Below are 12,788 nucleotides of genomic sequence, written 5' to 3' on the forward strand. Positions count from 1 at the left end.
CCCAGCACGAGATAATGATGCCTGGCTATGCCCTTGCAGATAGCCTCAGCACCCCAGAATCTGTAGCTTCAAGTGTCACCTCAAAGCCCAGGACTCCTGAAACCTATGCTAGCAGAGCTAGGGACTGGTGGCCCTTGGGGGTAGGGAGTATGAAGGGCCAGGGCATACTGAACAGGGACATGGAGATGGCCCAGTTTAGAGCCTCATGGGGAGGTGGTGATTCATGGCTGCTAAGTAGACAGGAGCATTTGCCAAGAGGATATCAGAAGGCCAGCTAAGGCCAGGTGTCAAAGCAAGGAGCCCACTAACCTTCCACAATAGTACAAAGGACTCAGGGCTGGCCTACCCTCAGGCCATCTCTCCAAGATACTGGTACACCTTGATGCAGTTGTCCCCTGCATCTGCCACTACCAGTTGGCCCTGGGGAGCACAGGCCATACCTAAGGGCCTCTGTAATCCCTCCAACTGCAAGCAGATGGGTGGCCCAACTCGGGGAAACAGGGTTACCTGGTGCTTCTGCTCATCAGCCACAATAATGCTACCCTGTGAATCAGCGCACACACCTGCTGGATGGCCAAAGCTATGCCCAGTCAGGGTACCCAGGGAGCCCAGAGGCTGGTGGGCACTGCCAAACAGCTGCACATCCCCAAACTCTTCACTCACAGCAAGGCCCCCATCAGGCCCTGGACCCACCCAGCAGGGGCCCTCCAAACCTAGTATGGAGGTTGGAGCCAGGGGCTCCAAGGTTGGTCCCAACATGAAGCTGTGCACAGTTCCAGGCAAGTAGTCTGTCACCAGGAAGTGGCCAAAGGCATCCACAGTTAGCCCTCTGGGGGACAAAAAGGTACCTACAGTCACCCAGCGACCCTGGGGTTCCCGGGAAGTGTACTGAAGAGCACACACGGCCCCATGGATGAGGTCACTGACCACCACAAGCCCTGAAGCTGTCACAGCCACATCCTCTGGAACAAAAGTTCCAGTTGTGGGCATGTGGCAGGGTAGTTGACAAATGGAATGTCCCTCAAGATCCAGCACATGGACACAGGATGCAGCACCAGCCGTCAAGAAGAGCAGGCCATCTGGGGAGCAGTGCAGGCCTCGGGGAGACCCCGAAGCCCCTGCTGGCACCAGGATTTGCCCCAGCAGCCGGGGTTGCCAGGAGCAACTGGCATCTCTAAGTTGGTCCAGTCTGAGATCAGGCTCTTGGGTGTAGGTGGCTGGAGGTAGGGGTGGCCCGGGAGGTCAAGGAGTCAGGACAGATGGGAGGCCAAGGGCAGCAAGTCAGTCATCTCAGCGTCTCTGCAGCTGCAAAGGAGTTGGAACACCCATGTGTGTTGATGGCAGCTGAAGGGTGCTGGCACCATCCTATGGTACTGGGGAAAGAACCGAGCTAAAGTGGGAGGGGGAGGGTAAGGCTGAGCTGTATTCATGCTCAGTTCCCCGAGAGCTCACCTGGTCCCCAAGCCCAGCAGTCACACAGGTAACAAGGTGTCTGCAACACTGGTCTGAGAGACACCGCCCTTATCCTGGACACTTCCTACTGACTCAAGAGGGTCAAAGTTTTTGCTCTAAGGCCAAAATCACAGGCACAGCTGTGTCCCAACTTGGGAGGGAGGGTGAGGGGAGACAGATGAGCAGCGTTTCTCAAACTCACCAGCAGCCCTGGGACAACTCCAGAGGGATGGCCTAAGCCCCTGTTAGTGTCAGGCCCCCAACACCACCACCACACACAACACACAGCTCCTCTGCTTTGACCAGAGACAGCCCAACCCCAGGCTCCCAGGGTTCTCCACTAGCCCCTTCCATAGAGACCAGGATATCCTTACCTAGGGTCAGGATCCTGCTCTGGCCTCAGGGCTTTAACTCAAGCCTCTGTTGTTGGAGACAGCCTGTGAGTGGTGGGGGGATGGTAGTAGGGGAGGAGTCGCCAGATGAGTCCCCTGCAGGGACAAGTTAAACAAGGAAGGAGGGAGGGAGGGGCTATTTGGGCTGAGTCCCTGGCCTCCAGGCCTGCACCCTCTTGCTTGTGTCCTCCCATGGGCCCCGCCCTTATCCTGGACACTTCCTACTGCCCCTTCATAGCTGAATGTCTCTCAGACAAACCTGCCCTCCCCAGAAGGCACCCATAGTCCTCTACAAATATAGGCCACCCCTCCAGGCAGGGCATTTGTGTCAGGACCAAACCTTGGTCACCCTTTTGCCACCTCCACCAGGAGGTCAAGCTGGCATTGTCTCTGTTCAGGGGAAGCTGGTGATGTTATCTCCCAGAATCAGAAACCAGGATGCAGTAGGCATATGGGGGTGCTGAGAGGAAGCTGCCTCAGATTTAGGACTTGAAGTTCCTTGGACACCTGGTTGTGCCCCCAGCAGTTCCCCAGGAAGCTTCCAGGTCAATGGTGTCCAGCTAGCATTTGGCCTGCAGCCACACAGCACCCCTGATCTGGCCAGCCAGAACTCTAGCCCCAATACCACCTGTAATGCCTCACAGTGGGGGGGGCTACCTGATGCTATCACCAGGTAGGTGGTTAATGGAGCAGCTGAAGGTCCTGTTTGGTCTGGCCCCAGCCTGGCCAGTCCAGCCCCAGTGAGAACAGTGCCTCCTCTGAGGGCAGCTTGTACTTCAGGGCATTCCTGGGTGGGCATGGAGGCTATAGCCCAGCTCCCCAGGGAGAAAAGTAATTTGCTATGGCTGGGGGGCCCCAGAAGCCCTCCCTGGCTGTCTCCCACCCTGGTCTGTGGAAGGCCAAGCAGGGCTGTACTGGGAGGGAAGCAGTGAGCTGTGAAGGCCACCGATGCCTATCATGGCTGCAGGGACTGGCGGGGGGCCCAGGAAGGCCACACGGGGTGAGCTGCCTGGAGCCATGGAAGGCAGGAGGCTTTGGCCACCACAGGCAAAGCTGGCATTGGGCTGCTTGGATGGATTCAGGCCCAAGGACAAGCAGGGTCCTTGCCCATCCTCAGTGAGCTGAAACAGGCCAGGTCATCCTGACATGTCTGCCTCTCTGCCACTCTTCTTTGATTCCTCTAATTGAGTGTACCCAGCCCACCCATTGGCCCCAGACTCTTTGGAAGAACCAAGTCTACAATAAGGACTTTGAGGCTGAAGGTGAACCCCCATGATGTCCAAGACACTGCTCACTGGGATGCTCAGACCAGGGACATGTCCTCGAGGTTGCCCAGGTGCTTATGCAGGGACAGAAAAGGAAAGAGACCCAAGTAAGGTGTTTGAAGATGGTTTCTATTTTAATGTCTGGAACTCTGTTTAATAAATAAATCATGACCTTGGTATGTCCATATGACCCCAGAGACAAACCTCTACCAATGGCTGGTGGGGGGAATGGGGGGATCTGTCCAGAACACATGCACACCGACACTGGACAGGTCCAGACAATAGGACCCAGGTCAGGGAGAGGAGCCCAAACATTAAGGTGGTTGTGGACAGACCTCAGTGCCTGGGAGGATCTGCAAACTTGGGGTATCTTTAGGGGTCTGGGAACTGCCAGCCCCAAGACGACTGCCCCAGCCACTACCAGGAATTACATGGTCCTCAGGGGCCTGGAGAGGGAGGACAGGAGGTGGGACACTGGAGTCTGCCTCACACTTGGTGGTATGGCTGGAGAAAGGCTCCAGTACAGGGCCCAGGATGCCGGAGGGCTCAGAGGCCACCCTTGCCAGCATGGGGCTTGGTTCAGGCAGCCCCCAGGGGTCTGCAGGTGCCTTAGTTCCCTTGGTAGGCACCCGCTTCACTGAAAGGTCCAGGGGTGTGTCCAGTGGCCGAGCTGCCCGGGCCAGTGCCTGATGGATGGTGAACAGCTCACGGCGAATCTTGCCAAGCTGCTCCCGTAGGGGTCTAGGGGCTAGATCCCCAGCCGGTGCCAGCTGCCCCAAGCACTGCTCCACCCTGGCGTAGTCACCAAAGGCCTGGGTCAGGTCCTCTCCCACTGGACCCGGACTTCCCAGTACTTGGCCTTGTGGTTGCTGCAGAAGGTGGACATCAGAGCCTGGAGCCTCAGGGTTACCTGGCTCCTTGTCCTCAGGCCAGAATATCAGGGAGGACCCTGTTGGCAGGCTGAGAAGTAAAAGCCAGTCAGAAGGCTATCCTAGCCCCAAAAGTCCCCCTAACCCCAGCCTGTGTCTTCTGCTCAGTGTCACCCATACCCCAGGGAAAAGAAGAGGCCCTAGTCTAGAACTGGACACCAGAAGAAAAGAAAAGAAAAGAAAAGAAAAGAAAAGAAAAGAAAAGAAAAAAGAAAGAAAAGAAAGCAAAGAAATGAAAAGGGACTCTGGTATCTGGTCCCTCTGTGGGACTCACTGGAGTCTCTACTCCTAGTGAGTAAGCTAAAGATGGCTTAATCTCCCACCCAGCCCACCCCTAACACCCCCACCCAAGACCCCAAAGCTCCTGATACCCACCTGCTCTGACAGCCAAATTTTGCCAGGTTCAAGGGGGCCTTTGGGAGCTCAGGCATATTGCCCGGGGGCAGCCTCTTCTGCTGGTTGCTCTGAGCCACTCGTTCCAGCTCTCCTTCATGCCCTGGGTCTCTGGAAGTGCCATGGGGCCAGGGTGCCCCTGGCCCAGGCCCAGGCACCTTCAGCAGCCTAGGGGCAGCCAGAGCCCCAGGAGGCCCCTTGAGGGGCACAGAGGACTTGGCAGGGGCAGCCCTGCCTGCTGGGTGTCCTAGGTTGTGCTCTAGTAGCAGCGGGTAGTACAGGCGGGGAGCCAGGCCTGGGCGCTCGGGTGTCTGTGGGGCTGGGAAGGCTGCAGGGGGCAGCAAGGGGCTTGCTGAGGCTAGGAATGGCATGTGGGCTGCAGCAGCAGCCAGTGAGGGCCCCAGATAAGAGAAGAGGCCTGGACCAAGAGGGTAGTTGACACCCAGCAATGACAAATGGAGGCTCTGGGCTTCAGGGAACTCTCCCTGGGTAGGTGGTGGGTAGCAGGGCACACTACTCTCAGAGCCTGATGAAGCTACAGCCCCTAGAGCCCCACTCATCAGACCACTACTTAGCCCTGGCTTCCATGACTCTGTCAAGAGACCACTGGGGCCTGGACCCTTCCGGATGGCTCTAGCCAAAGGGGGCAGTGACCCTGGGGACTCCTCTGGCACAGGTTTGGGCCCCCTGCCACAACGACGCTGGGAAAGGCTGTCAGGCTGGCTACCAGAGTCTGAGAAGTCTGTGGAGCAGTTGGGGGTGGGCACCCGAGGCCTGGGGGAGGGTGGTGCTCGGCGGCACGCCCAGTCAGGAGAATCTAACAGTAGCGAGAGGGAGTCTTTGCACAGACTGTACTTCATGTGGTTATAGAGATGTGACTTCTCCAGGCAGGTGAAGGGGCACTGGAAGCACTTATAGTTGTACGGCTTCCCCCAGGGTCTCGGGATGTAGTGTGGCTTCTTGGGCTTCCGTGACCGTGCCCTTGTCCCAGTGCCCACTCGGCATGAACCTGCCTCTCGAGACATGGCAGCCTGCTAGCAGGCAAGCCTGGGCACCATGGCTACCTGCAGATAGGAGAGACAAGGACCCAGTTAACACCAGGCCTTCTCACTCTCTGCTCCTCTTCACTAGGGGTCCCTTCGTCAGAACCCAAGAAGCCCCCATTTGCCTTGCCTGAAGGCTGGCAGGCCTTTGCAGTGCAGGCCTTTCATTCTTTTGGGAGGGATGTGGTGGCACTGGCCTGTAATCCCATAGTTTGGGAAGCTAAAGCAGGGGGATTTCTGTGAGTTCTAAGCCATCCTGAGCTACAAAGTGAGACTCTGTCAAAAAAAAAAAAAGGAGAAATAAGCAGGCGTTGGTGGTGCACACATTTAGTCTCAGCACTCTGGAGGCAGAGGCAGGTGAATCTCTGTGAATTTGTGGTCAGTCTGGTCTACAGAGTGAGTTCCAGGACACACCCAGCACAGTTACTCAGAAACCTTGTCTCAAACAAACAAGAAAGAAAGAAAGAAAGGAGAAAATTAAAGGGGAAAAAATGAAGGCCCAGGTACCCAGGTAGACATAAGTAAGTAGTTTGTAATGGTCTAAGATGACCTAGAAATTATGCTAAGAAAATATTCATTGTTTTTCTGAAATTAAGTTTAACTGGGTATCTTGTATTTTATTTAGCAAGTGACCCTGTAGAAATCCCCACTGCTGGAGCCAAGCTGGCCCTGCAGGTCAGCTTCTGGGATAACTGGTTCCCATTTAGTCTCTGCTCTTTGCACCAGACAGGTACCCACTGAGCATTTGGTAAGAGAATGAAAGCAGCCGTGTGTGACTAGAGCCACCAGTTTGATGGCCCTCTAGAGACACTTTCTTGGTTGAGCCACCTGCCCCTGCCAGAAACAGAAGCAAAGCACCGAGATTAGAAGCCACCAGAAACTTGAGATCCGACTAACACTGCATGTGCAAATGTGTGTGTGAGTGCATGTATGTATGCCCGAGCCAGCTAATGGAGTGTCAAGTAGACACTGGAGGTCTCTCAGGGGGGTCAGCCACACATGAGGTCCCCCAACCCAGGCTGGGGGGAGTGGATGTTACAGCATGGCCCCATGGCACAGCCACCTGCTCAACCCAGCTCCATCTGGGTGGCTTCAGGCGGGTCAGCGACTGAGCCTGCAGTGACCGCGCTCAGCCAAGACCCTCTTCTCCTCCCGTCCTGCACGCTGGCTCCGAAGCGCCTCTTCACTCCATCTGGGCCACCACCTGGGCCGTCCACTATCATAGCACTTGTGCTCGTGCATGGTGCATGTTCGCATAGGCTTTGGGTGTGTGCATACAAGCATGCAAGATTCCCAAGGAATCCTTGCTCTATGCCTGGAGGAACAACTGCTTGGCTGAGCTAACCAGGCACAGGGTGTGCCACCAAGGGCACACACATCCCTACCACTTCCCACTCAGAATGGATATGGCTGTCCACAAGGATATACCCACAATACAGACTATGTTCAAAGACACATGCCGACACGGCTGTGACTCACACTTGGACATAGACTCATCATATATGCAGACACACATGAGTCTCATGATTTGAACAGCAGGGTTGGGAGTGGAAGGCAGTTGCTGAACTCAGCTTTCTTGCCAGCTGGCCATTGCCCTTTGCCCATGGTAGATATTCATCTTTATTCTCACCAAATACCAGGTTGGCACCTTAGGTGGGCAGCTAGAAGGGTGAAAAGCATTGCATGCCAAAAGATTTGGGACCACACAGGGGCGTCCACATGGCCAGGCGGGCTCTGGAGATGGGGCAAACACAGGCTGAGGGAGACTTCTAGGTTGGGAGATGGATGCTGGCTCAGGAAAGGGTCAGGGGCTCCCTGAGGGGTTGCAGACCCAGCCTGGACTTGGCATGTATAGAAGAAGCCTCTTCTGCCTGCATCCTGCTCTCGCTCCCGAAAGATGTGATGACAGATAAGCATGTGTGCTCAGGCAACACAGGCGTCTGTGCGGGGCCATCGATCACCGAGCCCTGGGAGCCACACAGCTGTGCTGATCGGTGCTACTGCTCAACCCACCTCCCAGCCCTGGCTTGGGGGTCCTCCTGGGTCCTTGGACGCAGAGGTTGGGGCTCCTGTGTTTCCCTCCAGATCAGACACCCGAGGTGCTGACCTCTCCAAGACCGAGAGGATGCTGGGCACTGGTCCACCACAGTGCACATCCCTCCACCACACAAACACAAAGGCACACTCATCCTGCCGCCACCCAGTCCCAGCCCCAACTTATGACCTGACACGAGCTCCCAGACGCCCTGGCTGCGTGCCTGGTCAGGGGAACTAATAGCTGGAGGGGCCAGTCCACCAATTCATTAACCCTCTTGGGATTCAGTACCCTACAGGGATCCGCACAGGAGCTGAGATGGACAGCTGAGATCCCCAAACCTTCCTTTTGCCTCCCCGCTGCGGGCACCGCCCTGATGATACCTCAAGGTGCCGGGACCACAAGCAGCCCTTTACAGCCATTCCGTCCGGAGCCTGAGCCCCAACTTCACTGGAAGTGCTGCCAGTCTGCCTTACCGCGTCTGCTGAATTGAGCCTATGGTGTCTGCCAAGTGTGCGCCAGGCCCCGTGGAAGGGCAAACTTCCACTTGCGGACACCGCGGGGTAACTGAGGTCCAGAGCTGGAAGCGGTAGCGAATCCGTGATGCCACTGCCGCCGCCGCCGCCGCCGCTTTTCGCGTCCCTCGACGCCGACTCCCGGGCGCCCACCAAAGTTGGCAGCGAAGCGCGTGCGCCACTGCGCGAGCTCCCAAACGCAGCGACCTCGGACCAGGCTGGGCAAGGGAGGCGGGACAGCCTCAGCCGCAGACGGCTCCCACCTCCTTGCACGCCGCCCCGCACATTCAGTGGACGCGCTGGGACGGCTCCTGAAGGGAGGGAGGCTGGACCCGCCACGGTGCTGCAAGAGCTTGGAGTGGCGCGCAGGTGCGGGCCGAGTGAGGGGCTCCTGGCATCGTCCCCGCCCCCGACGCCTGCAGGCTGCCGCGGGGGTGCGCAGAGGCAGCCAAGTCTCCCGGGTCCCCGCAGCGGAAAGAGGGGGCGTCAGCACACATCCGTCAGGTCTCTGGCCCCTGTCAGCCGTCTGTCCACCCAAACCAGGGCCTGGGTGCTGAACCCTAGGATAGGGAGTCTCCAGAGCGGACCAGGAGGGGCCAAGTCCAGAGCTCAGGCGGTGGAACCTAAGAGTCGAGTCCTCGCCACCTTCCCCTGGGCAAGTCAGAGTGCCTGTGTGGTTCCTTTACTCCAAACAGGAGGCGTCTCCCACGCCCTTTGCTCGACCTGCTAATGGTCACGATACACTAACACCCCCAACTCCTGCATTCAACATGCCACTCCCGGACCTCACCTCATTCTCCACTTCCTAGAAGGTTCATCCCTGCTTCGGGACAGATGCAGTGCCTGTGCCCACTGTCTGAAGTGTCTCTTTTCCCCCACTGATGGCTTTTCCTAGAAGGACTGTGAGGTGACAAAGGACCCAGGAGGATTGGGAGTGTCCAGCACACTATAAATGCTGGAATTTCCTTCCCTTTAATGTGTTCGTGGCCAGAGCTGCTCCTGGGTTGTCACAATTTCACACCTGGGGTCACACTTCCTAGACAGGTCCCAGGGGAATTTGCCTAACTGTGGTGAGTTCCAGAGGTGCATGTGGGCATGTCATAGGGCACAGACAGATAATTCTCTCTCTCTCTCTCTCTCTCTCTCTCTCTCTCTCTCTCTCTCTCTCTCTCCTGCCTGTGAGTGGGGAGGCCACCTTAGCCCAGTAGCCCACTGTCTGTCATTTCAAGCATGAAAGAGTGATTGCTACCCCAGGCCTGCACTGCAGAGGCACAGAGGTCAAGAGGCTCTAGGAAACCCAAGACTCGGCTCCTGGCTCCTGGAACCTCTCCAGTTTAGATCTTGTGGAAGAAGGGAAGCTCTCTGGTGACTTTGGGTCACTACATGGGGGTAGTCATAGGGTGGGCAGCACTCAGAGTTGAGTATTTTTGGTCCCATGAACCTGGACTTGATTCTCATGTCTGTGTGACAGACAATATAATGGCCAAGGCCCAGCTTTTGGCCAAAGTCCAAGGGTTACTGGTCAAGGAGTAGGGCCTCTCCAGTCTAGTTGGCTCCTGTCTCCATGCCACCTTCCTCGAAAGCGGCCCACCCCCAACTGAGGGACACCCAGAGCTGGAGATGGTGCTATGGAAGGTATAGCATGCCTTTCTGCCTGCCTGGCCCAGCTAACCAGCTGACCATGCATGTGGCCTGGGGCTGGGAGACAGCTTGAGCAGCCATTGTGCCAGTAGTCCTGGGTCCAGGGGTCCAGCTCCTCATGGGCACTAACTAGAGATGATGGCAGACTCAGGCCACTCTAAGACAAATGGGGACACTAGGCATACGTGCCTTATTCCTAAGGATAGCTCTGTACCTTCTAGCCATGCCCTTTCTGGGAATTGTGGAACAGCTTCTGTCTGATAACACCAGGGGCAGGCTGACAACACCAGGGGCAGGCTGGAGGTTGCCACCACTGTCCAGGGATGGCCTGGCTTCAGCATGCAGAGAGCAAAGTCTGGTGCAGCTCAGGGTGACTGCAGAAGAAACCCAGAGACATGCTATGTAGCATCCCAGGCATGAGGTCAATAGCCCTAGAGGTGATCACTGCTTAGGCCAGCTCTATGGAAGCACAGAGAAGGGAGATGGCTAGAATATGTTGATACCCAGAACGAGAAAAGCAGGAGGGCACTGGAGGGGCCCATATGCCCAGCAGTACCACCTTTCACGGGCTTTTCAGAAATCTGGGTGAGAGGGGAGGGAAAGACTACATCCAAAAATGACCCTAAGTTTTTTCTATCACCTGGATGTATTTATTTCTGGGCTTCCTAGAGGAGAAGCTCCTGAGCTCTGGGCCTTGCTCATGGAGATCTGGAGAGCTTGGTATGCCCGATAGTCCCTCACCTTCTGCCCATGATGCTCTCAAGCACATCCATCCTTTTCGTGATTTCCCCTTCCTCTCCTGCCTCGGATTAGGCCTCTTCTGGGGTCTTCCACCCACCCTTCTAGCAGTGGGGTTCCGTCAGCTCTAGGCGATGGTTCTGCTTCCTGACGGGAGGCTGAGACTCCATAGCTTTGTGTTTGGGCTTGTCACCCTGAGTCTGAGACCCTGCCCACACTCCCTAAACAGCAACCCTTTCCTCTCCAGAGTAGAGAGCCCTAGTCTTAGCTTCAGGCCCTAATAGTGTCCTTCACTAGGACAGGGACCTGGTGGTCTCTTCTGGTGTGGGTCTTGCCTTTAACCTCATCTGGAGGCTTTTTTTTTCAGCTATTAACCTTCTCTGCTTGATCTGCCCATGGCTGGCTGCCTGTCACCTCCATTAGCACTGGCCCCGTGTGTGCTGGAGGCTCGTGAGCTGGATGAAGTTCCTGGACTCTGCACTGTCTCATTCCCTCAGCATTGCAGCCCTCACCAAGACAGGTATGGGGGCTGGCTGGTACTTCACAGTAGGCAGAGGGACAGAGATTAGAGCCAAACAGGGTCTAAAGCCCACGCACAGAGGGATTCCATAGAGTGGCAGCAACTCTGAAGCCCCAGCGTGCCACACAGTATACTTGGCTGCAGCGCATTTTACACCTTACAAGTACAGGGCCCATGGCAGCATCCAGAGTCCATGTGAAATCCCTGGTCCACAGAGGAAGAGACATCTTTGGGGTTTCACCTTTCTCGCACATTCAAAGTGTCCTTGGGGCCTGTAGGCTAATGGGGGAGCAGACTGAGGACGTGACTGCAGAGACAGCATTGTGCCTAAAGCTCTGTACCAGCTGGAGGCTGCAGGTCTTGATGGCCCCAGGAAGCCACAGTGGATACATGGTTTAAGAAGGGAGGCAACAGAACCTGGTAACTGCATAGGGAATGCCTAGGCTCAGGAGGTTAGGACATGGGTGGAGCCCATGGCATCTGAGTGGCCCATTCTGGGACATGCTGGGTTATCCACCAACTTGGGGTCGGAAAGGGCTGCCACTATGTGCTGGGCAACTGGATGGATGAGACTCCAGTGATCCCTGAGGATTTGAGCCAGGTGCTGTTTATGTGTGGGTGGTGGTGGTGTTTGTAAACTCACTTTCATGGGAATATTCCAGCTGGACAGGGGCCTCTTCCTTTAAAGGAAGCAGTCGGCCTGTCCAGGTGGGTGGGACAAGCTCAGGCTGCCCACGCCCCCACCCAGTCTCTGAGCCTGGCACTGGTTGAGCAGTGCCTGGGGCCGACAGCAGCCATATGTTGGGAAGTCGAGCTGTGTGCGTTGCTCTGCGGCCCCCGGGGCCAGCCTTCCTGGGCCTGTCATAGATGATTTTCCTTGCCTGAATGGCAGGCAGGATGGCGGGTGGGGCAGTGGGGGGCCTGTGAGCTGGCCCTCTGTCCAGGCCCTTCTACTGCCTTCAACACTGGGGACTGACACTCCTGGAGTAACCCAAGGGCTGGGCCTCAGCTTTGAAGCCCCCAGAATTTCACTGAATAAACCCTGTGGTGGACACTCCTTTTAACTCAGAGTTGGGGTTCAGGAGATTCCTGGTAGGTCAGCAGGGAGGGACCTCCTGCTTGGTTGTGAGCAGTGGCCAGGGGTCCACACCAGGCTGCTGTGTGCCCCGGGTAGGTGGAAGAGGGCCGGGAGCTGCAGCCCTGTCAGCCCAGTGCCCAGAGCTGTGCACAAGGAGGCAGGGAGGCCATGGCTAATTTGTACACTAAGTGCTTCTGACAGGGATGCCTCACAAGTGAGAACAGCCACTACCCACTTTGGGAAGGCCATAACGGTTAGCAATGAAGACAGTGGGTCCAGGAGAAAGGGCCATGGGGACACAGGGCCAATAGGGACCAGGAATTTGGGGAAAGCCAGGCACATGCTGATGGCTATTGGAAAGGTAGGACTTAGGAAGAAACATGGCACCACTGTGAGAAGGGAGGATGAGATGGACAGACAAGGGGGCAAAGCCCCTCACAACTGTCATGTCCACTGTTTGTGACTAGTCTTGTTGCTTTGACCTTTGTGACCTCCTGCTTATGACAATCCACCCCTGACTAGCCTAGCTTGTTGATGCTATGGTGTGAAGTCTACTTACTGCTTTGACTAGTTTGTCCACATCCCTCCTCCAGGCCATTTACTCTAACCAGAATCAAGCCTTCAGCAGCCTTTTGAGAAACCCTAGCCCCCTCCCAATACTAGCCAGAGTTGTGCTTATTTGTACACCTCCCCACTGAATAACCCTTTGTTCCCTTCCCCCATATGCTGGGGTACATGGGGAAGGGAAGGGGAAGGTATTTGCTGGGACCAAACAGAGTGGGTGGGC

At 56.3% G+C, this 12,788-nt stretch overlaps 2 protein-coding genes across 2 annotated transcripts; both read right to left on the reverse strand.

Annotated features, from left to right (window-relative positions):
- Positions 1-8: 8 nt before the first annotated feature.
- Positions 9-1,301, reverse strand: Nhlrc4 (NHL repeat containing 4). The gene has a single exon (XM_035448063.1). It carries the CDS (start codon positions 988-990, stop codon positions 349-351), a length of 642 nt encoding a protein of 213 aa, XP_035303954.1. The 5' UTR covers positions 991-1,301; the 3' UTR covers positions 9-348.
- A 2,122-nt stretch (positions 1,302-3,423) lies between these two features.
- Positions 3,424-5,456, reverse strand: Prr35 (proline rich 35). Its single transcript, XM_027424835.2, has 2 exons — positions 4,414-5,456; positions 3,424-4,069 (listed from the first exon to the last, which is right to left on the reverse strand). The coding sequence occupies exons 1-2, from the start codon at positions 5,454-5,456 to the stop codon at positions 3,424-3,426; spliced, it is 1,689 nt and encodes a 562-aa protein (XP_027280636.1).
- Between the last annotated feature and the right edge of the window lie 7,332 nt (positions 5,457-12,788).

The sequence above is a fragment of the Cricetulus griseus genome, chromosome 7, assembly GCF_003668045.3.
Source record: "Cricetulus griseus strain 17A/GY chromosome 7, alternate assembly CriGri-PICRH-1.0, whole genome shotgun sequence".
Lineage (NCBI taxonomy): Eukaryota > Metazoa > Chordata > Mammalia > Rodentia > Cricetidae > Cricetulus > Cricetulus griseus.

What these genes read in the sequence shown, in the direction of transcription:
- Nhlrc4 (XM_035448063.1), bottom strand. Translation starts at nt 990, where the DNA reads ATGCCCACAACTGGAACTTTTGTTCCAGAGGATGTGGCTGTGACAGCT.
- Prr35 (XM_027424835.2), bottom strand. Translation starts at nt 5,456, where the DNA reads ATGTCTCGAGAGGCAGGTTCATGCCGAGTGGGCACTGGGACAAGGGCA. An exon ending in AAATTTGGCTGTCAGAGCAG is followed by an intron (nt 4,070 to 4,413) that starts GTGGGTATCAGG and finishes TTTACTTCTCAG; the next exon opens with CCTGCCAACAGGGTCCTCCC.